This window comes from Globicephala melas, chromosome 15, assembly GCF_963455315.2.
Source record: "Globicephala melas chromosome 15, mGloMel1.2, whole genome shotgun sequence".
NCBI classification, from domain to species: domain Eukaryota; kingdom Metazoa; phylum Chordata; class Mammalia; order Artiodactyla; family Delphinidae; genus Globicephala; species Globicephala melas.
Window position 1 is genome coordinate 50,766,360 of NC_083328.1, and position 26,805 is coordinate 50,793,164.

Sequence of the window (26,805 nt, forward strand, 5' to 3'; positions counted from 1 at the left end):
TGTTGCCTTCATGGGCAGGGAGGTAAATGAATGTATGGCAGTAAATGAATGTATGGCATGAAAATAGTGGAAGTGCAATGAAGATAAATACAGCAAGATAAGGAGTTAGGATGTGCTGAGGGGAGATGATGCAGGAAGCTAAGGTGATGTTCCAGGAGAGATTTGAGAAATGTGAGGGAGAATGCACTGCATGTAACTGGGGAAAGAGTATGTTCCAGGCAAAAGGAACAGCACATGCAAAGTCCCTGAGGCTGGAAGGAAATATAAAGGAGGGAAGAGGGAGATGAAGGCAACATGAGGAAGGGAAGTGAGAAGGGATTCTTGTTGGGCCCTGTGAGCCTTGCAGGGTTCTGAGCAGCAAAGTGATGTGACCTGAATTACATTTCAGAAACATCCCTTCAGCTACAGACTGCAAGGGGCAAGGCCAAGGTACAGATGCCAATTCGTGGGGGAAATGGTATTGGCCTGGAGAATGCTGTAGTGATGCTGGTGGTAGAAGCAGCTAGATCCTAGATACAAGAGTGTTTGTTAATGGACCGATCAGGACACTGGAGGAGGGTGTTTGCGGACTCAGCAACTGGAAGGATGTGGGTGAAAGGTTTAGATACTGTTAGACATTTATTTTGCAGGGGAGAAAGTTCTATAGAATTGAGCTCAAATCTTGTAAAGAGGCAGAGTGGCAAGACAAGCTTATTTACTCCTTAAGCAGAGGGGGTGATTGAAGAAAAGACAAGCTGAGCTACAAAGATGTCTTTTATACTGGTGACATCTTATATTGAAAAAAGAAAAAGCACAATCATTTTACTGTCCTGTGTGCTGTGAAAACATTTTGTATTTATTTGAAAGCTTAACTCTAAGAAAGTCCGATTTCATGTCAAAGTTTATTGATTCTTAAAACGCCTCCTTGAAATAAGAAGAAAAAATACCAGAGAACCCTTTTAGGAAGTGGATGAACAAACAAAGTAAGATGGCTTTCTCAGAGTCAGGAAAGATTCCATGTGTAAAAGTTGGTCCTCCATGGAGAGGACATGAATTGAAGGTTGGCCCATCTGCTTGGATTAAATGTTTAATTAAGTGAATTTTTCAGAATCATTGGACTGTTAAGTATCATAAAAGCCTGGGAATTAAGAACAGACTCAAGAATCTCAAATAAATACTCTTAAGCAAGTTCTGTACTAGAAACCCTCTTAAAATTTCTATTTCACTGGTCAGACCAAGACTTATCAGATGGCATAAAACAAGCAAAACACTCTGACCACCCAGGGAATGCCAAACCCTTACAGTTAATAAGCTGTTTTCCAACATGTTGTACCTTTTTGCTCTCGCCTTGCATGCTTACCATGAGTTACTTACATTTGTTTCCATACCTGTCTATGTATGTAATAAAAATTAACATGAACCAGTGAAATATGCTTGTGGAAAGAAAGAGGGTTGTTGTTTCTTTCGGTGAATATTTGGGAAGATTTCTTTAAAGGCAAGTTGCTAAAATTTTTTTCTCAAGCTCAATGTAAATAAGACAACTAAAGGATTAGGGAAAGAAGTCATGCAGTTGTAAGATTCTGTATTTTGATTTGCTCCATGAGTGCCATTAAAGTCTCACTTGTACTTTAAAGAAACCAAACTGGATTATTTCAGGCAATGCATTATGGGCATTGAAGTATAGGCAAAAAATACATCAACCTCTGTGGTACATATCTACAACAGAATACTACTCAGCCATAAAAAAGAACGGAATAATGCCATTTGCAGCAACATGGATGGAACTAGAGATTATTATACTAAGTGAAGTAAGTCAGAAAGAAAAAGACAAATACCATATGATATCACTTATATGTGGAATCTAAAATATGACACAAATGAACCTATCTAAGAAACAGAAACAGAATCACGGACATAGAGAACAGAATGGTGGTTGCCAAGGGGGAAGGGGTTGGGGGAGGGGTGGTGTGGGAGTTTGGGGTTAGTAGATGGACACTTTTATGTATAGAATGGATAAACAACAAGGTCCTACTGTATCGCACAGAGAACTATATTCAATATCCTATGATAAACCATAATGGAAAAGAATATTAAAAAAAGAATGTATATATATGTATAACTGAATCACTTTGCTGTACAGCAGTAATTAACACAACATTGTAAATCAACTATACGTACTTCAATTAAAAAGAAAAACTACATCAACCCCCACCTACAGACCCATACTGAATACAAAGACCTCGGCCCTAACATTAAAAGACGGGTCAACAATTGAACCACATTTATATGCTTCAAGTTAAAATAAAGCGTTTAAGGTCTGTAAGCGTTATTTTTAAAAATGATGACTTGCTTGAAATAGAGACACAGATGTAGAGAACAAACGTATGGATACCAAGGGGGAAGTGGGGGTGGGATGAACTGGGAGATTGGGATTGACATACATACACCATTGGTACTAAGTATAAAATACATAACTAATGAGAGCCTACTGTATAGCACAGGGAACTCTGCTCAAGGCTCTGTGGTGACCTAAATGGGAATGAAATCCAAAAAAGAGGGGATATATGTATAGCTGATTCACTTTGCTGTACAGTAGAGACTAACAACATTGTAAAGCAACTATACTCCAATAAAAATATTTTTTTAAAAATGACTTGCGTTAACTGACTTCTGTGATAAAGTGACCAGAATACAGCTAGCTAAGAGAACAGATAGCATATTCCATGGTCCCATAATTCTATTCTAGGCTCCTAAGCTGTACTCAGGTGAAAGTGATACCACAGGCTGAGTCCCAAACACCATTTCAGGCACACTGGGAAATCTTTACATTTCTCATTTGATCTGATCTAATGTATGAATTCTGCCATCATTTTGATCTGTGGTAATTACATCTGTATTTTGTATAAATCCTCTCACTTTGATGGCTTGTGTGTTCTGTTAGGGATAGTAACATATATAGAGGCATAGGAATAAGGCAGTGGTGATGGGGAAAATGTCAATGCTGGAGGTGGTAAGTATCACGATCTGGATGTAGACAGTTAAGTTTTGAAATCAGGAAGTAGGCAAGATTATCCACACACGTGTATACATAAGTGAAAAATCTGTTCAACATCTTCCAAGTATCAATTAACCAAAAGGACATGCTCTAATAAGCATGGGCTGTCTAGTTTGGACAGTGAGATTAATATTTACATATTACATTATTAATGAATTATAAAATTGTAACTAATAGTTCCCAGAAGCTGAAACATTTAGTTTATTTAATAAGAGCAGGGTCAAACAGTATTGAGTTTAAATTAAAAATCCAGTACAGAATTATTTTATAGCCCTACTTGTTTGGCCAGCTAATCTTAAATTCAGTGGAAATGCTACTGCAAAAACACCCCAAATCTTATCTTTAAGTATAAATTTCCGCCTGGAACATACACATATATACCACGTATTCATGAGTATAGGTTTCACATCATGACTTTTAAACAAAAGGAACCAAGACTGACAACAATCAAACCATGAAAAGTAAGAACATTATGGGCTTACTGATCTGAGCCACCTTCCCAGGACTGTACTTGCTCAGGGATGGGGTGGGGTGGACAGCATCACTCGGGAAATCAGAAGGCCTGAGCTTTAGGCTGGACTCTGGCCTAGCCTGTTGTGTAACTGCTTGGCTTCATTTGCCACATCTGACAAATGAGGTGGTGGGAAGCTCTGCTTAAGTTCCATCTCCAGCTCTAAAATTCTAGGACCCTGTGATCAGAATAGCAGACACACTTTGAGGGCTTTGGATGAGAAAGGCCGTGCACTAAGCACTTTCCATGTAACAACTCGTAATCTATACAACAATCCTAAGAGCAGGCATTTTGGTATTGTTCTTATTTTATGGATGCAGAAGGTGACGCTCAGAGGGGCCAGTTGCATGTCTCAGTCACACAGCTGGGAAGAGAAAGAGCAAGGATTTAAGCCCAGGCAACCTGGTCCCAAGCCCATGTTCTTAAGCTCACAGGAGTCATACTGTTTCTTGTAATATGACGCACTGACAAAACCCAGGGCATACCGCTCTAGAGAACTGTGTTTTTGCAAAACTTCAGGCAGCTAAATATCTCTGTCTGATTAACAAGTCTTTTTCTTCCTGGGTGGTCAGCATGGACTTCTGGGATTGAATGTTGTTATTGCAAATAGCAACCAGAAAGACCTCTGTAGCAAATAACGTAAGCGTGAACTCTAAGAAACGACGCTTGTTTAGATCAGCAGGGTTCAAGAAACCATTCAAACAAGGTGTTGATCTGAGCACAATAATGAAAGAACTTGAAGGCAAAATCTGTTTCCCCAAACCGAGGTGATCTGGGAAAACAGCATGAAACCAACCAAACCACCCCAAGGACAGAAGCAACGGCTCTCATTTCCCATGGAACATCCATTCCTGGACCCAAAGCCACAGCTGGGAGCTTCTCAAACTTTAATGCACATATGAGTCACTGGGGGGCCTCATTAGAAATGAAGATTCTGAATCAGTAGGTCTGGGTGGACCCAAGACTCTGATGTGTAAGGAGCTCGCAGGTGAGGCCTATGCAGCTGGAATGTGGACCACACTTTGTGAGTGAGGGTGAAAGAAAGATGGTCTTGGAATCTGCAGAACTCAATTCTGCACCCATTAGCTCTGGGCCCAGGGTTAAATCTTCTCATTTCCATTTCATCAAATAATCTTACCTATATATTCCCTTCAGGCTCTAAATTTCAATATTTCTAATGATGGCCTTTCTCATTCGACCCTGCAGTGAGCTTCTACCTGCAGGATCAATGGGAAAATAAAATGTTCCCCTTCCCACTCCCCTAAAGCCACATTTCTGCAATGGTAGAGCAAAGGCCCAGGCCTCTTCACACATATTATGCAAAGATAATGGGCGCTCCATCCACAGGTAAAACCACCCTGAAGACAAATGACTTGCAGGAAAGTGAGTTAAATTTGAAGCTTTCTACTTTGGCCAAAATCTCTTTGAGACTCACTTGCCAGGGCAATAGTAGGCTGGTTACAGTATTATGATGGATTATAACCCAATACTTTAATAGCTTATGGCGGGGGGTAGATATCTTAATCACGTAGACCTGCACTGTCCAACAGGGTAGCCATTAGCCATATGCAGCCACTGAAATGTGGCCCATCTGAATTAAAAATACACATCAGATTTTAAAGGCTTTGTATAAACAGAAGCATGTAAAATACGTTAACTGATTTTATATTGATTTCATGTTAAAATGACCTATTGGGTTAAAATATGATATATTGGAATTCGAAAAGATACATGCACCCCTATGCTCATAGCAGCGCTGTTTACAATAGCCAAGACATGGAAACAATCTAAATGTCCATCGACAGATGAATTGATAAAGAAGATGTGGTAGATATATACAATGGAATACTACTCAGCCATAAAAAGAATGAAATCATGCCATTTGCAGCAACATGGATGAACCTAGAGATTATCATACAAAGTGAAGTAAACCAGACAGAGAAAGACAAATATCATATGATATCGCTTATATGTGGAATCTAAAATACTGAAATTAATTCAACCTGTGGCTACTAGAAAGATTTAAACTACATCTGTGGCTTGCATTATTTTTCTACTGGGCAGTGCTGCTACTCAAAGTGTGGTTCTCAGACCAGCAACATCAGCATCAACTGGGAGCTTGTTAGAAAGGGAGGATTTGTCCTCACCTCAGACCTACTGAATCCGAATCTGCATTTTTACAAAATCCCAGGTGATTCCTGTGTACATTCCAGTGTGAGAAGCTCCTACAACATAACACAGTAGGTGTTCGGGCTCTTGGCATACGTGAGGGACGTGCTAAAAGGGTATTGTGCTTGCTGAATTTTCTAGACCAACGTTCCAGCAAGGCAATGGAATCATTTTTTAAAATTTAAATTAAATTATTTTACAATTTAAAATATCTATTACAATTATACATGCAAAATTATGTGCACCACATATTGGGGGGGAGGGAAGGAGGCTGTTTCACAGAGGATACCTTAGTTACTTCTGAATTTTCAGCCACCATGTATGTGAAACTGATGTTCACCAGATCTGTACCACTGCAGACACAAACTACCCGCCCTTCCAGGTCATTTTCTGATTTTCCAATAGCTTCAAGAGCAGCCAAAATTTTGGGATCCTATTGAGGTAGACAAAGAGGAAAAAATACATTAGATCACAGAGCATGGCAGAAAGATGGTAAAAAGAAACTATGTTTGATGTAAAAAACATATATTAGGGCAATTTTTTTCTATCTAAAAATGCCCAGATATCTGGCATTATTCTAAAACTCCTGGAGGTAAAATCTTTAACACTACACATGACTGAGACTCATTTGGTAAGAAAAGTATTATAAAATTATTGGTTTAGAAGACTGGGAGGGAGGGTCTTTCTTTCGATTTCTGGTTGTAGTTATCGGAGGACCCGGACTATGGCAACAGGACAGAAAGGCTCTGACTGGGACCTGCTCGCGTCCACAAAGGTCAAAGGGATCTCTCACAGAGAACAGTCACTGAGGATTCAGGCAAATATGCAGGGCATTGCCACAACCAGCAACCACAAGTTACTCAAAAATGAGATTAAGTCTCTCAAATAGGCTGGACACAAAGAGTGAGTGTGTGCACCTCTAGGAGCCCTGGCATCCTCATCTGGAATGAAAACTGTGAAAGTTTACCCTAATTAGCAAAAAAAATAGTGGTTTTGTCCTCCACAAGAACTCAGGGGGAAATGCCAACATGGTTACCCAGAGATTGTAACTAACATAAAAGAGGGTCACTAAAGAATAAAAAAACAAAGTGAGGAACATAATTTCGTTTTGAACATTTAAAAACTTGCAGGGCTATTATGGTAAAGGGGATAAATACTGTGCTAGAATATTCTAGGAAAAAACATCTTTTAAATTCCTAGCACCACTATGCAAACAGCTTCTTATTCAAACCAATCACTGTGAAGAAGGCTGATTTACGCGCTCTTTCCTTCTTTTTTCTCTCAGAGGCAAACTGAGCCTTCAAGGTGAGCTAATGATGAGATTTCTAAACTGTGTTTGTCCTTCATTCCCAGCTGATGATTGTGGGGCAGTAACGGGTTAAACAGCATTCTGTGTTTAGAAGACCAGCAAACACCAATCACAGGTACCTTTGGTGTGGCTCCCAGTCGAACACTGTTGATGAGAGAACATTCTAGAACTTGTCCTTCCTGCAAAGAGAGAATTTAGCATAGCAGTGAGCCTAAATTCTGCCAGACCTATGGCACAGACAAGGTGACAAATGTTTGTGATGATGAAGACAATGCTGACTAGAGTAAGGCAGAAGCGGAATTAAAAACAAATAATAATAATAATTTCCAACAGTCAGAAAGTCAAGGCCTCAAACATTCCATTTCAAATATATGTATGAATGCAACTTTGAATAATTATTTATAAAATGTTTATAAAATGTTACTTTTATACATGTAATAACATTAATACTGTATGTATATTATTAAATATATGTGTGTACATGAAATAGTAAGTGGGACTATGCTAGCTTTTATATAACTCTGATTCTACTTTTTGTAAATTTTACCCAAAGGTTCATGAAATGTGTCATTGTGCCGTGTGTTAAGTCCTGGGGTATAACCAGATGAAAATGCCCTTAAATGCACCCCTGAGACTTCAGCTTGAACATCTCTCTTCTGGGAAACCTTTCTAACTCCCAAGACTTAAATCAGACTTGCCTGTTTAAGCTCTTGTAACAACCTGAATTTCTCTTTCACAATTCTCAATGACTTGTAACTTTTTTCTTTTTTTTGGATGTGTGACTTTGATCCTAGGCTGGAATCTATGAGGATCACATCCTTGACCATCAATGTATCCCTAACTCCTAGCACACATTTTTAAAAGTCTTGAACGAATGAATAAGCATAGGGGCCATGCCCTCAAGAGGCACTCCATCACTTGTTGAAAAATGAAATGCCTTCACCCTGAGAGCAAGAAGGAACAGCTTGCTCTTTCTGAGCCATACCTTGCCTTCACTTCTCCAGGTCAGAAAGAAGCCAAATTCATCCACTTTGAAGAGGCAGTTGGGTTCAAACACAAAGGATTCCTGTGAAAAAGAAATGTGTTGATCTGCATGACTCACACCATTTTGAATCTAATAAAAATGCAAATATCTTTTAGTCTCTAAACAAAAGAAAAATGCATCCTGAATCTAATGACCACATTTCTTATTATATTATGTAATGTTTTCATTTTGAAAATTTCTTGCATTCATTTTTGCATTGAAAGACTGATCAATTTTATACAGCATCTTCTTTTAGGGTAGTTTTAAGAACAAAACACACTAATGTTCTGAAGGTCACAGAGGAGAAATTTGCTCTAAGATCTTGGAAAAGAGCTCCTGGAAAGAAGAAGGACTCCCAAGTTCCAGCCAACTAGTATCCCTCCACACAAGAGGAATTGTTGCTGGTCTCTAACAAAATGTCAGAAATCAGGAGATAATTTTTTAAGTCACTGATTTTTTTTTTTTTTTGTCTATACAATTCAGCATTCAGATAATTCCTGAGCTTTTTGCTTTTATATTCAACCTCACTTGGTGTCCCATAAACCAGAACTTAAGCAAGATTTTAAGCTACTCAAAGTGTAGTCCTGGGACCAGCAGTTTCAATCTCACCTGGGAGACTGATTGAATTGGCAGAATCTAGGGCTCCAGGCCAGATAGACTGAATCAGAATCTCTGGGGTGGGAACCAGAAATCTGTGTTCCAAAAAGCCCTCCAGTTGAGTCTAATGCTCACTAAAGTCTGAGAACCACTGCTGTGGACATCAGGAACTCTGTTGAAAACTACAGAATCAAAATTCAAATAAAGATGAATGCAGGGGACCCAGAGCAGCTAAGTTGTATTTGCCAAAGGATTCCTGGTCTTTATTTTAGCAAGAAAGCAACACTTTTCTTAAGAACACCAGGAAAGTTCTATGTCAATGGAAGCAAAAGGGCATTCAGGGAATGAATCCAGATACCTTCTGCCCTCCGTTTGCATTACATCAAGACTTGGCACCCACGTGTCAACAAATCCACTTGTTCTTCTCGTGATCTAAAGAACTTGTCCTCCTAGATAATTACAACACTGCTATAGAGAACCTGCCTGGCAAACAGGAGCAGGGTGTGACTTCAAACAAAGAGCAATTACTGGATTCAAGATTTTAACTGTAGTCCAGACTCTCAGCTTCACCCACCAAAACATATCTTTCCAAATTCCAAGGAGCAGCAACATTCATCAAGGTAAACCCAATGTCAAGAGACTTGGCCACCTTAACGTGTCAGAATTTAGAGTAGCAGGGGCCCTGAACAAAGCCAACTTTTAAATTTGTTTGGGTAGTTTTCAAACAGGTGAAGAATTATCATAGGTATTTCAACTCTGTACCAGGCTCGTGCTTAGCACTGTAGTCACAGAGATGAGTAAGACGAAGGAAGGGGCATAATGTGACCTTTGCTTTTGGAATCAAAACCCAGTTCTGCCACTTATTATTTACCTTCTCTTGCAAAGACCCTTTTTAAGTCTTAGAATCCTTATCTAACAAAAGGAAGTATTTACACCTACCTTTCAGGGAATGAAATGAGATGATAAATTTAAAGTACCTTTATATTTTTACCATGAATGTGAATCACATAGTTACAGTTCAGCAAGTGGTAGCTACCATCCCTCACGTGTAGTTCAGTTTTATATTTTTGGTAGCAAATTATGAACAACATGAAATTGCCAATATGTGATATCTTTGACCCACAAAAATACACTTTTAGATGGTTCAACTTTTTAGAAAAGGCTTGACCCAGAAGTTGACATTTCAGATGGGTCTTAGAGAATGAGCAGAAGTTATCCAGGTGAAGCAGCATGGCAGGCATGTAGGCTTGACCTGCCAGTGGGGACTTCTGAGGAGCTGGTGTGGTTAGAACATCTTAAGGGGATGGTACGGGATGAGACTAGACACATAAATAAGGCTAGATAAGAAAGGTGTTGTATGTCATACAAAAAGGTATTGAACTTGAACAAAAATGTCTTATATCATTACTGACTGAGAAATGAGAATAATCAATTAATTAAACTATGAGAATGAACACATTTTAGAATACTTCCCAAGTAATATCCTAATGGTAATATAGAATTTCAGTGTTCAGAAGTATGACCTAAAGTGGTATTTACAGAGTAGATGCACAATGAATCAGCTACTCTCATTATTATTTACTTATGTGCACCCTATCCAATTCCAAATAAGGATTTGAGATGATCCAGGAAATATACATGATAAATAAGAATGATTTTCCAGCTTGTTTTGATGTGGAACTTTCAGTTCCTTGGCCTTCTTAACTGCAAGGAGTTTTTTCTTTCTTCCTCTCTCAATTACTTAGTACCCTCAGACCTCACCATCGCCATCTGGAAATTTGGATTCCTAAACATCCCACTCTTGGACCCTTCCATCTGATGTTTTTTAGCCCCTAGCTCTACAGTCCTCACTCTTCTGTATTAATTTGACTTCTTGCAACTTCCTCTTCATTAACCCTGCCAATCTCTCACTAACCACCAGACTTCTCCTCCTTTTACTTCCATCCTTGTCTAGCTTATTTCCATGGTCCAATATTACAATCATTCCCTCACAGGCACCCTCAACTCCTGTGTCTCATTTTCTGTTTTCTTGGCCAAAAAACTAAGTCCACCCTGTCCATTTTTTTATTGCTGAACTTGATGAAAGAAAACCACAAAACTGGACTGTCTGGCTTTGGTTTAAATTCAAGATTATCAGCTTCAAAAGGATAGTCAACATGACTTTCAACCTTGTAATTCTTTTTTAAAAGGTTCCCCACTCTTTGAAAGGCCTATCTCATTGCTTCTTCTCATACCCCTTTACTCCCAGCCAATTACTGGGCTTCACTGATTAAAGGAAACTCTTCAGATGAGAACTTTCTCCATCTTTACTCCTAATAAAGCACACTTTCTCCCATCAAAGGTCAATACCCCCATTTCTGCTCCAGATTCAATCTTCTTCCAGGTTCCATCCTCTTTCACCTACACAAGGATTTCAGTCTTCTGTTTATCACCACCCAATACTCAATTTTTTTCTCTATTAGATCATTCTGATCAGCAAACAAATATGTTCTAGCCATCAACACTTCCTCCTTCATTTACTCCCTCATGTCTCTCATCCCCTTTCAGGGCATAATATCTTGAAGAGTCTTTCTCTAGCCATTGTCTCTACTATCTCCCTTCCCTACCATCTCTGACCAATTCCATCTGCCCTCTGTTTCTATCACTTGCTAACATTTCTCTGCCAGGTCCACCATGACTTACGTTCATGCTGCCAAATGCAGTGCGCGCATTCCTTTTCTCCTTTGATTTGATCTCTGAGTGGCTGACTATTCCCTCCTTTTGGAAGCTCTGGAATGTTGATATTCTGACTGTGTTCTGTTCCTTTAAGTTCTTTTCCTTCTACACCCAACTTCTACATGTTCCACAGGAATTGGCTCTGGGAATTCTCATTTCCACTACGTTCCTAGACCTCCTTTAACCCCAGGGCTTTAATACCATCTATTTCTTGATGACTCCCAAATTTATAACAGGAGCCCAGTCTTCTCTGAGTTCCCAATTCAGACATCTAACTCTCTACTTGACATCTCCACACAGATGTCTCAAAACTAACATATCCATAGCTGAATTCTTTACTCCTCACCCTTATCTCTCTAAGTCTCTCCATCACAAGACATTCTGGGCTCAATAAATGTCACTAGTATCTATCCATCTACTGAAACTGAGAGTCATCCTTTTTTCTTAGTTCCCTGACCAGGGATTGAGCCTTGGTCCTTGGCAGTGAGAGCACAGAGTCCTAACCACTGGACCGCCAGGGAATTCCCCTAAGAGTCATCCTTGACTTTCTATTCTTGATTTCATTTTCATAGCATTTTTCATATATATCCATTTTGCTCCATCTCTACTACCACCACCTTGGTCCAAAGCATCACCATCTCTCCCATGGACTGATCTTCCCACTTCTACTCTTTCTTTCCACAGCAGCCATGTTGATTCTCCAAAGTTTTAATAAGTTCATTAAAATCATTTAGTAGATCCCCATCATATTTAGGATAAAATCCCAATGCCTAGCATATTTAGGATAAAATCCCAACTCCTAGCATCTCCCATGGACTGATCTTCCCACTTCTACTCTTTCTTTCCACAGCAGCCATATTGATTCTCCAAACTTTTAATCAGTTCACTAAAGTCACTGACTTTTAATAGTTCTCCATCATATTTCGGATAAAATTCCAACTTCTAGCATGGCCTAAAAGGTCCTGCATTAATCTGGGTCCTAGAGACCTGATCTCACACCACTTTCTGCCTTTGTGTTCCCTCTTGTTCATTACAACCATCAGGACTCTTTTCCTTGAACTTCTTAAATTCTTCTAGCCTCAGGGTCTTTGCACTTCCTGTTCCACCTGCCCAGAAGACTCTTTCTACTGTCCTTAGCTCCTCTTCATCCTACAGGTCTTGTCTTAATTATCCCCTCTTCAGAGAGGTTTTCCCTTACCTCCCTAATACTTTATTTTCTATTTTTATTTTCTATTACAGTATCCTGATTATTTCCTTGCTTGCAACAAAACACAGTCTGCAATTATTTCACTATTTATTGATTTATTGCCTGGCTCCCACATCAGAATATAACCTCTGTGAGGGCAGAGTCCTTGAAACTTTCTTGCTCACGTTTGTGTTCCAAGCACCTAGCACATCAAAGACACACCGAAACTAAATTCATGGTCTTAAAAAATAAGAAAAGAATTTTTTTTCAAATGAAATATATCACAGTAGGCCAATATATAAAACATAAACAAGAAGCTACTCAAGTTGAGGGGGCTGCACCAGGCCCAGAGCCCATCAGGGTCAGTCCCTGGAGGGCTGCCACGGACAGACATACAAATACCAGGGCACCACCCTGAGGCTGTCTGCTTAGAGCAAGCAGCACCTTTTTCTAAGTCATACAAGCTCATCTTAGAGGTTGGGTGTGGCCCCTGCAAAGAGATCCTTTGCAAAATGGGATAAGAACTCTAAGGAAGGAGAAGAAAAGGCAAATTTGCAAAATAAGGACAGAGTAGAAGAGCTTTTAGAAGTACTTGTTAAAAGGTCCTACACAAGGAGAATTAGGTGCCTATTTGGCACTGGGCTCCCTAGCAACAAAAGCAAAAGGGGAAAAAATATCATTTACCAGGTGTCCATTTAGTTCATAGATAAAAAACATCAGATGTTAGGAGAATCAGCTGCCAGCACAGAAATTCTCCAGTGAGACCTGTAAGGAGCTGTGATAGATGCTAATGACAAGGTTTCCAACAAGGCCCACGATAAACTTGTCGACTGTGACCGGAAAATTCTCAGACCAAGTGGATTCAAACTACCCATGAAAATCAGAGAACAGACCTGAGGGGTATGTGACAATCCGCTGAAAGGAACTGAAATCCAACCTATTTAGATTTCTCTGCACCTCCCACACATTCTCTATTCTTTTCCCCTAATAGCAGTTTTAAATTTCACACAGGTACCTACTGACCAGAACTTGGACTGTGGCCTCGTGACCACACTGAGGCTATAATATCCCCAGTTCCCTTGTCAGGAAAATCTTCCTCCAGACTTGAGCGTGGCAGGGGAGATGTCAAAGGAAGCTGGGCCCTTGCTCCTTCACAAATCTGTTTGTTTGCAAATAACAGATGGTAGTGGGATCCTCTGGTAAGGATGCAAACCATAATGTAACTTCTTCCAGGGGGCTCAGAATTTCAATTCTCATAGGACTTGGTTAAAACTCATTAGTCACGCTTTAGAGCTCAAGGAGTAGTTAACACATCCAGCCCAAACCAGCTCTTTCCTTTGGCCATTGGGAGAGACAGTGTGAAAGGAACAGGAACTCCTGTGAAAGCGGATAAGCTGGTAATCGGAGGGCATTCTGTTTGGAAGAAGCAAGAAGCATCACTTTTGCTGGAATCACTACAGTTAGAAGCTGTTCCTGCCTCAAGGATCCCTGTTCTGAGGGGTTTTTGCCCCTAGGGGCTTCCAGAGATGCTGCCCCCATTTCATCAAGGATAGAGTATATTTAAAAGCTGTGGTCTCAGCATTATCTTTAGTGTATTTTTCCCCTAACACTTGCTATTTCAACATCATTCAATATCACAATTTATCTTTCAAAGATTCAAGTTACTTTCAAAATGATTTAGATTAAAAATATTTTTCCTTTATTTCAATTTTATAAGTGATTTGGTTAAACGACATTTCATACCATTTCTTTGCATATGGAGTGGTAGAAATCTCAGCAGGCCAAATACTCTAAATAGGAGGCAAGTATTTGGGTGGGATTTCTAGATAACAGGCAATAACAGGTGGTTGATTTTATTTTAACTGTGATTTGTGGTTATTTCTTACCTTTCCCTCTCCTGCTCTCTCACCCACAATTACTACTTAAGTTAACTGTGAATGACTATATTTTTCTACTGTGGGGCCTGCATCATCAAACAGGGAATAGTCAAGTCTCACTACTGGGAAGGGATAGTGATTTGGGGCTGGTTAATAAACATGTTAACTTCACATTATTTCAATTAAACATTAGCTGTTCTGGGCCTCTTGTGTGCTTGTGATGGGATGGGTAGATTAGAATATAGAAGGAGTGAAATGAGTGAGGACTTCCACATTCCATCATGAGCCTCCTGATTTCTGAGAAAGTGAACCCCTAGGAGGTGCACTGGGGCCCAGACCTTGTAGCTTATCCTTCCTGGGTTTGACTATCAGCCTCCGCACCAGGCATCTGCCAGAGAATCTTGCACTGGTGCCATTTCATCTCTCCAAGCTTCACTTTTCTCACCTGTAACTTGAGAAAACTGATACCAACTTCACATGGCTCTCAAAGCTGAGAAAGCCCAAGTGCCTGGGACGAGGTCAATGCCAAATAACTGGTAATAGTTAGGAGAAAACTACTGTGTAATTCAGGGCTACTATCCAACACTCTTCAACAGATTTTCTGTGATGATGCAAACGTGCCAGATGAACACAGCCCAACGTGGAGGCCATGAAGGTTATGTGGGGCTATGAAGCCCTTGAAATGTAGCTAGTGTGACAGGGGCCCTGAACTTTTCATTTTCGTTTAAACAGCCAGGTATGATTAGTGGTTACCTTATCAGACACGCAGTATTTAGAAATAAGGGGAAAAATGTTTGAAGGAGAGTCAATTCTTTAAAGCTACAGTGGATAAATAACAGACCTGGGATTCAAACTGGTTTCTCTGATTCCAAAGCCTGTGTCTGTTCTACCCTGTCAACCTTGCCGAGCAGGTCCCAGTCTGCCTAAAATCAGTGGGTGTTTGGGTTGTCAGTGAATGAACACTGCCTTGGAGGCTCCACCTTTGGGTAAACATGGTTTGATCAACACTGGAGGAAGAGAAAGGGCTTTGTTAAGGCTGAAGAGGGACAAGTGAAGTCTGAGTTAGAGAAAGGCCACGAAGGGTCTAACCAAATATAAATAACATTATAAACCACTACCACCAAAACAAAGCTAACTGAGCACCAGGCAATGGTCTGAGCTTTGTACACATTAACTTATTCACCGCCCAACTTCCCGTGAGGGAGGTACTATTATTATTCCCACTTTACAGAGGAGGAGGCCATTGAGGTATGGAAATTAAGCGTCAGCCCTGTGTCATGTAGCTGGCGGGGCAGAGCTGAGATGGATGGCTACACCGAAGCAGGCATTTGCATCGCGCCTGCTTTGAGACCTGTAAGTGAGAAAGAGACATTGTCAGGGAGTGGGCCCAGGGAACTGCTCAGCATCACATCTGAAGGAGGCTTTGCTGTTCTCCTTGTCACTGAAGGCCAGTAACCATCACTCAGATCAGAAGGGCTTTGGAAATGTTTCAGTTCTAGTTACATCATGTTTAAGGATTCTCTTGTGAACTCCATGAACTGTACAGACTGTATTTATTACCGGTTGTTGTAGAAAGCTATCAGAATTTTTTCTTGGATCCTGGTATAAAGAAAAGTTATTTTTCCTAATCTGTTGCGTTCCTTGTAATCTGACAGACAGTTTGAATCCTATTAACTGTTTTTCTTTCCTGCATTACTCTGGCTACCATGATCAAAAGTAGCAAATCTGCAGCTCACTTCTTTCAATTTTATGGGACATTTTTGCTGCCCATAGAGTGGCTGCCTGTTAATTTTACCCCTAATTTGATGTACTTTCCCATTTTTTTTTTTTTTGTCTTCAACTTAAATCCCTAATACATTTTATCTCGTGGCACCTACTTCTATACTACAGCTGACTTTGGGATGTGGAAGAAACATGTGTAAATAAGCACGAAGCCCATTTCATGAACACCTGAAACTACTGGGCATGTTACATTGGTTTTAGGGTCCAACAGACCTGATCCAAACGTGGCTGGACACTTACAGGCTTATATGAGCCTCGTCTCTTCATCTCCAAAAGCAGGGATGGCAGCATGAACAATAACACATCTTACGGGCCACCTGTGGGCACTGCAGGGCTTGATGCATAACCTGCACCCATTACATTATTACTGATTATCAATATAAGAACACAGTGACCGTGACTATGACTCATGTTGCTAGTATTGTTTATGATGAATCATCCAAGAAACAAATGTGGTAACTGCCGCCTCCCCTACCTTACAGATTCTCTCTGAGGTTAGCAAGTCTCCCCAGAGGACACAGATAATATGTGGCAGGATTATATCTATCAGTACATCATGGTGGGGAGAGCATCTCTGTCACGTGGGTCTTCATGATGAGCAGTGGTACCGTGCGCGCTTATTTCCACTGATCCAGAATGCAGATCGGGAGGTCTACACGTGAGGATATCCCAGAGATTGTAAATGACTGTGGAGCTAGACTCGCTAAAGTGTGGTTTCTGCACAGAGAGGTCAGGCTTTCTTCTGTGCCCCAGCCAGCCTCAGTCCACATCAGGCACAGAGGGCAAGCCATCAGAAGGAAGTTTTAGTCCTTCCTTCTTCAAGGGCGTGTCGGGGAGTAGTGACCAGAGGAGACCGTCCCTGTGTTGGGAGCCCCTGCCTGGCACCTTCTTGATTTCGCTCTCAGATAGTGAGGGGCGATCAAGAGATTGTTAAGCAAGTTTTACAGGTGCTGGACCTACTATCTATCTTGGGTTCTCAATTCCACAGAAGCAGAAATGAAAAGTTCTCCTTCTCAGTAGCCAACCGTGAGCATTTAGAGAGCTGATTTCAGCAATGATCGTGAAATACAGCGAACGCTTATTCTGATAACAAGTAGAAGGATTTAATCCATTCATTTCATTTTATTCTGACGTCAGAAATGAAGAACATCATCAACTTTCAAAGTGACCTGGCCTGGGAGAGTCGACGAAGGCTGCTGAAAACGAGCAAGAGGAAGGAACAGCACCTTTTCTGACTTACGTCATCTTTTAAAAAAAAACTGGGGGCTTCCCTGGTGGCGCAGTGGTTGAGAGTCCGCCTGCCGACGCAGGGGACACGGGTTTGTGACCCGGTCCGGGAAGATCCCACATGCCGCTGAGCGGCTGGGCCCGTGAGCCATGGCCGCTGAGCCTGCGCGTCCGGAGCCTGTGCTCCGCAACGGGAGAGGCCACAGCAGTGAGAGGCCCGCGTACCGCAAAATAAAAAGAAACTGAAACTGGGCCTGATGGTGTTTGTTATTAACAAGGGCTCTGACATATCCTGGGCTCTGTGAGAAGCTGATCAGCTCGATTAGGATCTGAATTTGGGAAGCAGAAGGAATTGCTCAAATGATCCACCTGAAAGAGTCAAACTCTGTATTTCTGTCTGCTCACTTTACGGTCCTCAATATTTAGGAATCTCCATTTTCTCTTTTACTTCCAGATAGAGATGTTGAATCTTTGGGTCTTAACTTTTAAGGTCTGCCAGTTTGAGATGTCAAACTCTGTATCTGTCTCTCTTTGTCCTTCCCTCTCCCAGAAGCATCTCTGTTGTGGGCATTTTGAGACCAAGTATGAACACTTAAACTCTGCGAGGGCTCTTGTCTTGTAGCAGGGCGCTGAGACAGGCTCCCTGATTCTTGCCAGACAACACTTGAAGAAATTATTCCTAAGATATTCGGCAATTACCTCTCAGAGTGCAAAAAGAAGAAGAAAGTCAACAAAACATGCCTTTCGATGGAGTGGGTGGTCACTCAAGAAAGTAACTTTCTTGGGCAGGAAAACTGTCATGTTAGTCAAAACAGTTGCTGTAGCAACTAAAATGAGAAAAATGAAAGAAGACCAGCTTACTCAGAGCCAGGGAGGAAAAGAAATGTTTTTTGTAACAAACATTTACAACAAACATTAAAAACATATGTCACCACCACCACCACACACACATCCCACCCCAAAGATTCTCTCCTTGAGCCAACTTTAGTCAGGCTCCTCTGAATCTTATTCCCAAATAGGCCTTGACTTTTGGACTTCTGTGTCTGTCTTCGCATTGCCCAGTGTTAGCAAGAATCCTGCTAATAACTTGATTTAGCTAGAATCCTCCACCCTCAGTATCTGATCACCCTTAGTATCTGATCTGGTTCTTCAACCTCCACCATCTCCCAGGTGATGTCTGATCACCCTGGCTTGCCTTCAGCAAGAATCCTATTAGGGTGGTTTAGCCCAAATCTCTCCTTACCCCTGATGTTTCCTCTTAGTAATTCTCCATCCACTGACCCACCCCCCAACCTGCTCCTTGGTTATAAATCTTTTCTTCTTTATTGTATTCAAAGCTGAGTTCAAATTCTCTCCCCTTCTGCAAAACCCCCATTGTAGTAGTCTCCTGAACACAGTCTGTCTTATTTTTAACAAGTGTCATGAATAATGTTTTCTTTAACATCCTCCCCCTCCAAAAAATTCTAAGAACATTAGAAGATGTGCTTTGCATAAGTGCTTAAAACAGGATCATAAGCTAGTAAATCCTTCTTTTCAGTAAACCACTTCTAATAAAAACACATTCAGTTCCAGAATAATAAATTACAACGAGCCAGGGATTATACATATAGCAACACAGAAGACATACATCTAAAGAGGCTGATCAAAGAAATAACATTTTGAACTATGGCCAAATGGAGATGACAGTCCGTGTTGAATAGAGTAACTGAAAGGAAAGGAATCTCAAATAACTTTCACGGAATTTCCCTTTGAATATCGGCATTGCCCACTTAAATAGTCCAGCTTGTAAAAATGCATTTTTTCTGTCGCTCCCTTTCCACTTTTATCTTCTGAAATAGCTTATGTTTAGGCTTCAAAGATACACAGTCCCCACTGGCTCTAAGGACCAATCCTGGTTCTATCACTTTTTATTGTGTCTAAAAGAGGTGCAGAAATCACTGGCACATGCACATGGAGGACCACTGCTACCAACCTAGAGAATTCTGAGCACAGACTTGGCTTCAGAAAATTGCAGTCCAAAGGTTTAGTACATGACTCTTCTACCCTGAGAGAAGGGCTGTTGCATGAGTTGGGTCATCTAGGAACAGACACCAAGATGAACTTGATTGATTACGGGGAATTGATTGATTGATTACGGGAAATGCGTATGAAAGAGAAAGGGGAGAAGAAACAGGAGTAGGCAGGGAGAGCCTTCAAACCACACTGGCAGGACTAATGACTGTGAAAGCAGAGAAGGGAGGAAGGATGAGCAGGTAGGAAGGGTCTCAGACTGCAGGGCAGCTGTGAGAGCGTCTCCGCCAGGTGGATGGGAGCCCCAGAGCAACAACCACCCACCAGAGGAGCCTCACCTGGGGCAGGAAAGGGCCGGCTCCAGTCTCTGCCATGTCACTCATTGGCTGGGAGCCTCGGCTGAACGTCGCAGGGGTGAGGATGCTGCAGCGGAGGCCGTCCCACTGACTCCACGCCTAGTGAGTTTTGTCTTGGAGGGAGATGTAAATGGCACAGCTCCACGGCTGCCACAGATGAGATCTCTTGCTAACCCTTCTCTAGATCACCCTAAAGGAGCTCCAGTTCCAGTTTCTTAGGACCCTTAAAAGTCTTTACAAATTAGGAACCATTTAAATAACAATCAATTTGAGTCCCAGATATGTAACCAAGGAATTGCTGGATCATCAGAGATGCTTATTAAATATCTGTGAGGTGATGAATGAATTCCCTGCTGGGGACACAGCAGTAAACAAAAACAATGTATCTGTCTCTTGGTTTATAGTCTATGTGTGACTTTGACAATGAACAACAAGCAAATAAATAATATATCAGGAATTGATAAATGCAAAGGTAAAAAAATCTAAAGGGTAAGGGCTGTGTGTGTGTGTGTGCACGGGCACATGCGTTTTTTAAGTAAGATGATGATGAAGGCCTCTTTAGATGAGGTGACTTTGAGGAAAACTGGAAAGAAGTGAGGAAGTAAACCAGGAGAACTGATGATACATGGAGAAGAGCAGTCAGAGCAGAAGCTGCAAGTGCAAAAGCCCTGAGGTTTGTGTCTAATACTTCCAGGGAACATCAATGGGACAATGAAGTGATGGGTTTTGTAAGGGATTTGTAAGGGGACAAGTAGGACCCTGGAAATTATTTGGAATGAGGTAGGAAGCCACCGAAGGTTTAAAGTGGAAGAGGCGTATATTCCAACTTACTCTGTAAAAAGATCCATCTTACCTATTCCTCATCATGTCTCTGTGAGGTAGGTATTATCACCCCCATTTTCCTGACAAGGAAGCTGTGGCTTAGTGCCTAGTGGGTTTAAGACGGGCTCATGGTTAGATCTCTTGAGCAGCAAAGCCCAAGTTGAAGCTATTTCTGTTTAACTCCAAACCCATGCCCTTAACCAACTATGTGTACTTCAAACTCTTCAAGAAAGAGTTCTCTGGCAAAGATTTTACCCTAAATACCACTTAGTACAAACCCTTTATTTGCAAACAATATCCTGGCAACATGGCTCTGCTGAGCATCCGAAAACTAGGCTCCTTTTTGCATCTCACCAAAGTTGAGAGAATCACCTGCCCTTTTAGGTACTTGGAAGAAGACAGTCCACAGTAGGAGAGCACTGGAGGCAGCAGCAAAAGTGTCCTCAGGGTGACTCTTCAGTAGAAAGAGTATGTTGGCTTACATTCCTGGGAAGATATTGTGGCTCAGCCTATCCGCTTCATTAAATGTTTTGATGAGGCAGGATTTCAGAGCAATTGCCTACTATTTATGGTTTTAAGAATAAGCAGTTTAAAAACCATGTGTTTCTTATTAATTTATCACAATCAATATTCAGTATTAAAAGACAGGTTTCCCTGCTGAGGATATGTTACGTCTATTTCTACTGACTGAAAGGAAATGTAATAGCACAGGGGACTCTATTCAATATTCTGTAATAACCTATATGGGAAAAGAATCTGAAAAAGAATGGAAATATGTATAACTGAATCACTTAGCTGCACACCTGAAACTAGCACAGCATTGTAAATCAACTATACTCCAATAGAAAATAAATTTAATTAAAAATTAAAAATTAAATTAAAATTTAAAAATTAAATTAAAAAATAAGTTCATCACATTGTAAATCAACTATACTTCAATAAAAATTGTTATAAGTCGGTAAATAAAAATTAAAAGTAAATAAAAGATTTCATTAAAAAAGGAAATGTAAAAAAAAAGTAAAGAAAGGAAATATTATATTCCTTTCATATAGTACTTTTTTTTTTTTTTTTTTTTTTTTTGCGGTGCGCGGGCCTCTCACTGTTGTGGCCTCTCCCGTTGCGGAGCACAGGCTCCGGACGCACAGGCTCAGCGGCCATGGCTCACGGGCCCAGCCGCTCCGCGGCATGTGGGAGCCTCCTGGACCAGGGCACGAACCCGCGTCCCCTGCATCGGCAGGCGGACTCTCAACCACTGTGCCACCAGGGAAGCCCCTCATATAGTACATTTTATCTAGTTGTGTGGGGTCTTCTTCCCCACAAAATGTAAAGACTAAGAAAGTCCTGCTTAGTACTTTTCTATCCTTAAATGCTGATTTTCACTGAGTCTAAGGTAGAGGTATTAGCATTTTTAGGGTTGCTTATGAGGCAGTTATTTGCCCTTAGGGGCAAATAAATGAAAAATAATTTTTTTGCCCATCCTCATTTCTTTAGCAGAATCCAATTAAGAACGTCCGGCTGTAGTAATATAATAATTATGGTCTTAAATAGATAAAGCAAATCGGTGACTAAAAGAGTTAAACAGCTTTCATTAAGGAACTTCAGAAAGTGATTTTTCAATAGGTAGTTTGTTTTTTTTTTCAATCATACATAGTTCCCCAAAATATGTTTCTTTGTGTAGGGAAGGAATAAGATTTCCTTGACCTACTTAGGGTCCCCGGCTGGGTCTGAAAATTAAACTGACAAAACAGATCAGCAGGAGAAGAGCATATAAATGTATTTAATATAAGTTTTAGGTGACCTGGGAGCCCTTATAAGAAAACGAGGACTAGAAGAAACAATTAAGCTTGAATATTTTTGTGCTGGGTTTGCGGAAAAGTAGACAGTTGTGGAGAAATATGAGAGTCAAGGAGTATGAGGTAAGTGTAATAAACTGGGAGGGGGGGCTTCGGAAGGCCTGTTTGTTCAGATTCTTCTCAGAGCCCCTTTTTCTTCAGAAGATAAGGACCCCCCTTTCATCCAGGAGTAGGAAGCATACCTCTCACATGTGGGTTTTATGACCTGTTTCAGAGGAGAGGAGGGGAGTAGATGGGAAGGTCAGAGTGACCTTCCTGATTCTACTGTTTTCTCAAACTCCATGTTTGGGGGTGGCATATTCCGAACCCCATCATTTGCAAATGGCAGCCATTCCAAGATGTCAAGTCATCGTACTGATGGCTGTGATTCCTGTATGTTCTCTTCATCAAGACATCAGTTCTGGAGACTGGCTCTGTCCATGAATACATGTTGGGTAGTAGGCAATTTCTTAACTGATTTAAGCTTCTCTTTCCCCACCTGTATAACGTGGAAAACAATCTCATTTAATCCTCGCAACCACCTGCGGGTTTAAAGAGATGATTGACGTCAAGTGCTTAGCACTGTGCCTGGCACCTAGAAGAGCTCAATAAAATCTAATAGGTTCAACTCCTCTGGAAAAAAGAAAAGTCTCTTTTAGTGAACAGTCTTCCCCTGTTTATCTGAATTGCCTGTTTGGGGAGATTAGTTGTAAAGGACTTTAAATGGATTTATTTTTCCTTCTCAGGAAGTCTAAAACTCCTTCCCTTGCCCTATGCCCAGTGGTTCTTAAATTCGAGCTGCATCAGGATCACCCAGAGGGCTCTTAAAACACAGACTGTTGGAGTCCACCTGCAGTTTCCATTCCCAATTCAGTAGGTCTGGGGTGGAGCCTGTTTTGGGCACTTCTAACAAGTTCTGCATGTGCAGCTAAGGCTGCCGCAAGGACCACACTTTGAGAACCACTGCAGGCTAGCTAGCATGGCATCTTTCAGCTCAGCCTGTGAACGGTTATGTTACCTCAGGTGAGGTGTTTAACCATGTTAAGGCTTGATTTTGTAATCTGTAAAATGAGGCTACAAAGACCCACCTAACAACAGGGTTCTTAGGAGGCTTGAATGAAATAATGTCTGTAGAGAACTTACACAGTGATACCATTTGTAGAGCACCTGGTGAGGGTTCACAATGGCAGCTATTTCTACTGCAAGTGAGGTAGGAGGGAGGTGGGCCCTGGCTGGACAGCTGGTATTTACCAAGGGAAGTAAAATTAGAGCTTTGTTTTCCTTAGACACGCCAAGGACAAAGTTAATGGCAGGAGCTGAGCTCTGCTGGAATAAAGAGATAAGATGACCACTCCTGAGGTCAAGGAGAACTCCCTGGACTGCACATGTGTAGAAAGGCTCCTCTGGGGCCAAAAGGGAGGGGGCACCACCCCATAATAGGTGATCTCAAACCTCCCACAGCCCTCTGTGCTGGAATCCATCTTGGCAAAAACACACGCATGCATGTTGGAGAGGGTCCTAGGACAGGTGAGGTGTGGAAAAGAAACGAGATAATTGGCCCAAGGTAAACAACGACCTGGAAAAACTGCCCTATATAAATGATTTAACCGCCTCTTTGCTGCACTCCTCATTAGGGAGGATGCCCACACCCTTTCTCTTTGGGTGCGCATCTCTGCCTTGCTTCTGCCTTACATAAACAACTTCCCTGTGTGCTCTCCCACAGGTTGTGCCGTGCTAATAATAATAAATTTTGTACCTGATTTTACAGTTTTTGCCTCCTTGAAACATTCTTGTTTTCAAATGGGGCAAGAGCCAGGGCCTCTTTGCTTTTAGCCTTTAGCCCCTGGTGGACTAGTGGCTAGAATTCCTGGTTTACATCCAGGCTACTCAGGTTCAATTTCTGGGCAGGGAACTAAAACCCTGCTTTTCAAGACCATTTGCTGCTGTCTCTCTGAAAACATAAGGACTGAAAAGCATCCTCCCTAAAAAGAACCAAAACCAGTAACAACGAAAACATTTATCATCATTTTTAGAAGTAGGGAATTCATTCACATGAAACTGAGTTTAAAGAAATGCCATTTTCTTACTTGAGAACGGACTTCAAAATGATTCACTTTAAAATATGCTGTATATTTCATTTGACTGTTCATTTGTTCACACTTGAATTAACTCCATTAATTCAATGGCCAGGCCACACGCATGAACAGAGTGTGATCCCAAACAGAATGCAGCCAGGATGTTCTCTGGGCCCCATCGCCATCAGGCTGGAGATCCACAAGGCTGCGCTCGTCAACCCTAATTAAAGGATGCCTGACCACAGCCACTGACCTCCTGCTCCCCTGCAGCTACAGACAAGATTTGAAGGAGCAGATATTGTGCATTTTCCTATTTACACTCAGGTAGAAAAAAAGCAATAAAAAACTAGCACTGTCCACCTGAAACTAACATGATATTGTAAATCAACTACATTTCAATTAAAAACAAATGTTAAAAACAAAAAAAACAAGCACTGTCATTTTAGCCACTGAATTTTAACTAAATTCTTTAGCATAGCAGTCAGACTCCAGAGACCTAAGTAGCTCCTCAGCTAGCTCCTTACATTTGATTTACTGATTATTTATACACTTTCTTTTTGTGTTGTATTGCTTCATTTTGTTTTCACCAGCTCCTTGTAAATTGAACACCCTCCCGGATTTCCTTCTCTAGCTTCCTAGTGGATGTATGTCTCATCTTCCCACAAATAAGTCCTTCCTACACCCTTGAATAGCATGAATCTCAAGTATTAGAGTTTTCCATGAGACTGACTCAGACACCATTTCATGGGTGAGATGCTCCTATTCCTCCAGGGAATAGAGTTATCTTCTACCTTTGTGAAGCAATGAAGAAATGTAAACCCAAAGAAACTTCACAGAGAGGGAAAAAACATAAAAGTGAGAAGAGTAAGCAGAAACAAGTAAATAAAACTGGAGCATCTTAGACAAGAGTAACTGATTATTCAGCAAAAGCCAATACAGTTATAGAGAAAAGGGAACAAAACTGAGGAAGACTAAACTGAAAATTTAATAGTACATTCATAAGGGAAAATGACTGAGCTAAAAGTAATTACCTGAAAGTATCATCATCACCATCCAAACTAATTTGTTATTCATTTCTATGTATCATTATTCGTCTTCTAAGCTAGGTGTCTGCAGACCACAGCCCTGTTTTTGAAAATAAAATTTTCTTGGAACACAGCCCATTCATTCATTTACAGATTGTTGAATGTTCTATGACTGTTTTTATGCTACAAAGTTAAGTAGTTGTGACAGAGACCCTATGGCTTGCAAAACCTAAAATATTTAATATCTGGTCCTTTACAGAAAAAGTGTGTTGACCCCTGTTCTGTGCCTTTTCAATGCAAGATGACTGATTACATAAAGAGTACCTACAATAACCGTGGTTAACTGCAGAGAGGGACACACTCCTTCACCCCTCCCTGAATCTCGCTGCTCGCAAGGTGACTTTGCAGCCCCTCCCAATGTCCCCACTTACTTTGGTCTACAGCATGCAGCAGAAACTCGGCTGTGTGCAGGAAAGAACAAGCTCCATCTGCTTGCAGGAGGATGACAGACCAGGTGGGGTGGAGATGAGAGGGTCCTGCTAAGACCATCCTAAATCAGCCAGCCCCCAGTTGGGCCAGCAAACACTTGAGTGTGCCCATTCCAGCCCAGATGGCTGACCCACAGATTCAGACTACATAAATGGTTGCTGTCCTAAATCACTGAAGGGAATTAGAACGTGCCATCCCAATATATGCCACTTTGCATATGGATTTTTCTGAGCCGAAGGCAATTGAGAATCAACAAATGCAGAAAGAAACCTGGTCAGAGCTTCCCTTATCTAATTAAAGCAGAAACTTCTGAGAAATAAAGCCTTCCATATAGTCCCCCTCCAGGGTGTTTTGTGGCCATGAAGAAGAAAGTCAGCACCAAGATGTGTCTGCACAAACCTTACTTAAAATAACCCTGATATTCCATTAGTTTCACCATGTATTTACCGTCCCACAATTTTCTGCCCCTAGAAGCCCACTAAGCTCACTAAGGCAGGTGAAAGGACTTGCCCAAGGTCATAACTTGTAAATGTCAGGGTCAAGGCTCAAATCAGAGTCTTTTGTCTTCAAGTGCACTTACTTCCCAGAATTTTGCAAACCATACAGACCTTTCCTTAAACACGTCCTGCTTGGATGACAATGGTCTCTAAGCTTTGGGGGGTCTGAAAGCGCAGATAATGTTATTAGCACTGTTATTTCAAAGGAGGGCCTAGAGGAAGGAACAGGTCCGGGCGTTCTTGCAAAACCCCGGCTGATACTAGCTCT

General features: G+C 41.1%; 1 protein-coding gene across 7 annotated transcripts in view; it reads right to left on the reverse strand.

Annotated features, from left to right (window-relative positions):
- Positions 1-26,805, reverse strand: part of PLCB4 (phospholipase C beta 4) — a 421,043-nt gene that overhangs the window by 120,679 nt on the left and 273,559 nt on the right. For all 7 annotated transcript variants that reach the window (XM_030872577.3, XM_060284138.2, XM_060284144.2 and 4 more), the window contains 3 exons: positions 8,009-8,089; positions 7,143-7,202; positions 6,004-6,147 (listed from right to left, as the gene is read on the reverse strand). In XM_030872577.3, the coding sequence (XP_030728437.1) occupies positions 6,004-6,147; positions 7,143-7,202; positions 8,009-8,089 (285 nt within the window). The remainder of the gene's footprint in view (positions 1-6,003; positions 6,148-7,142; positions 7,203-8,008; positions 8,090-26,805) is intronic.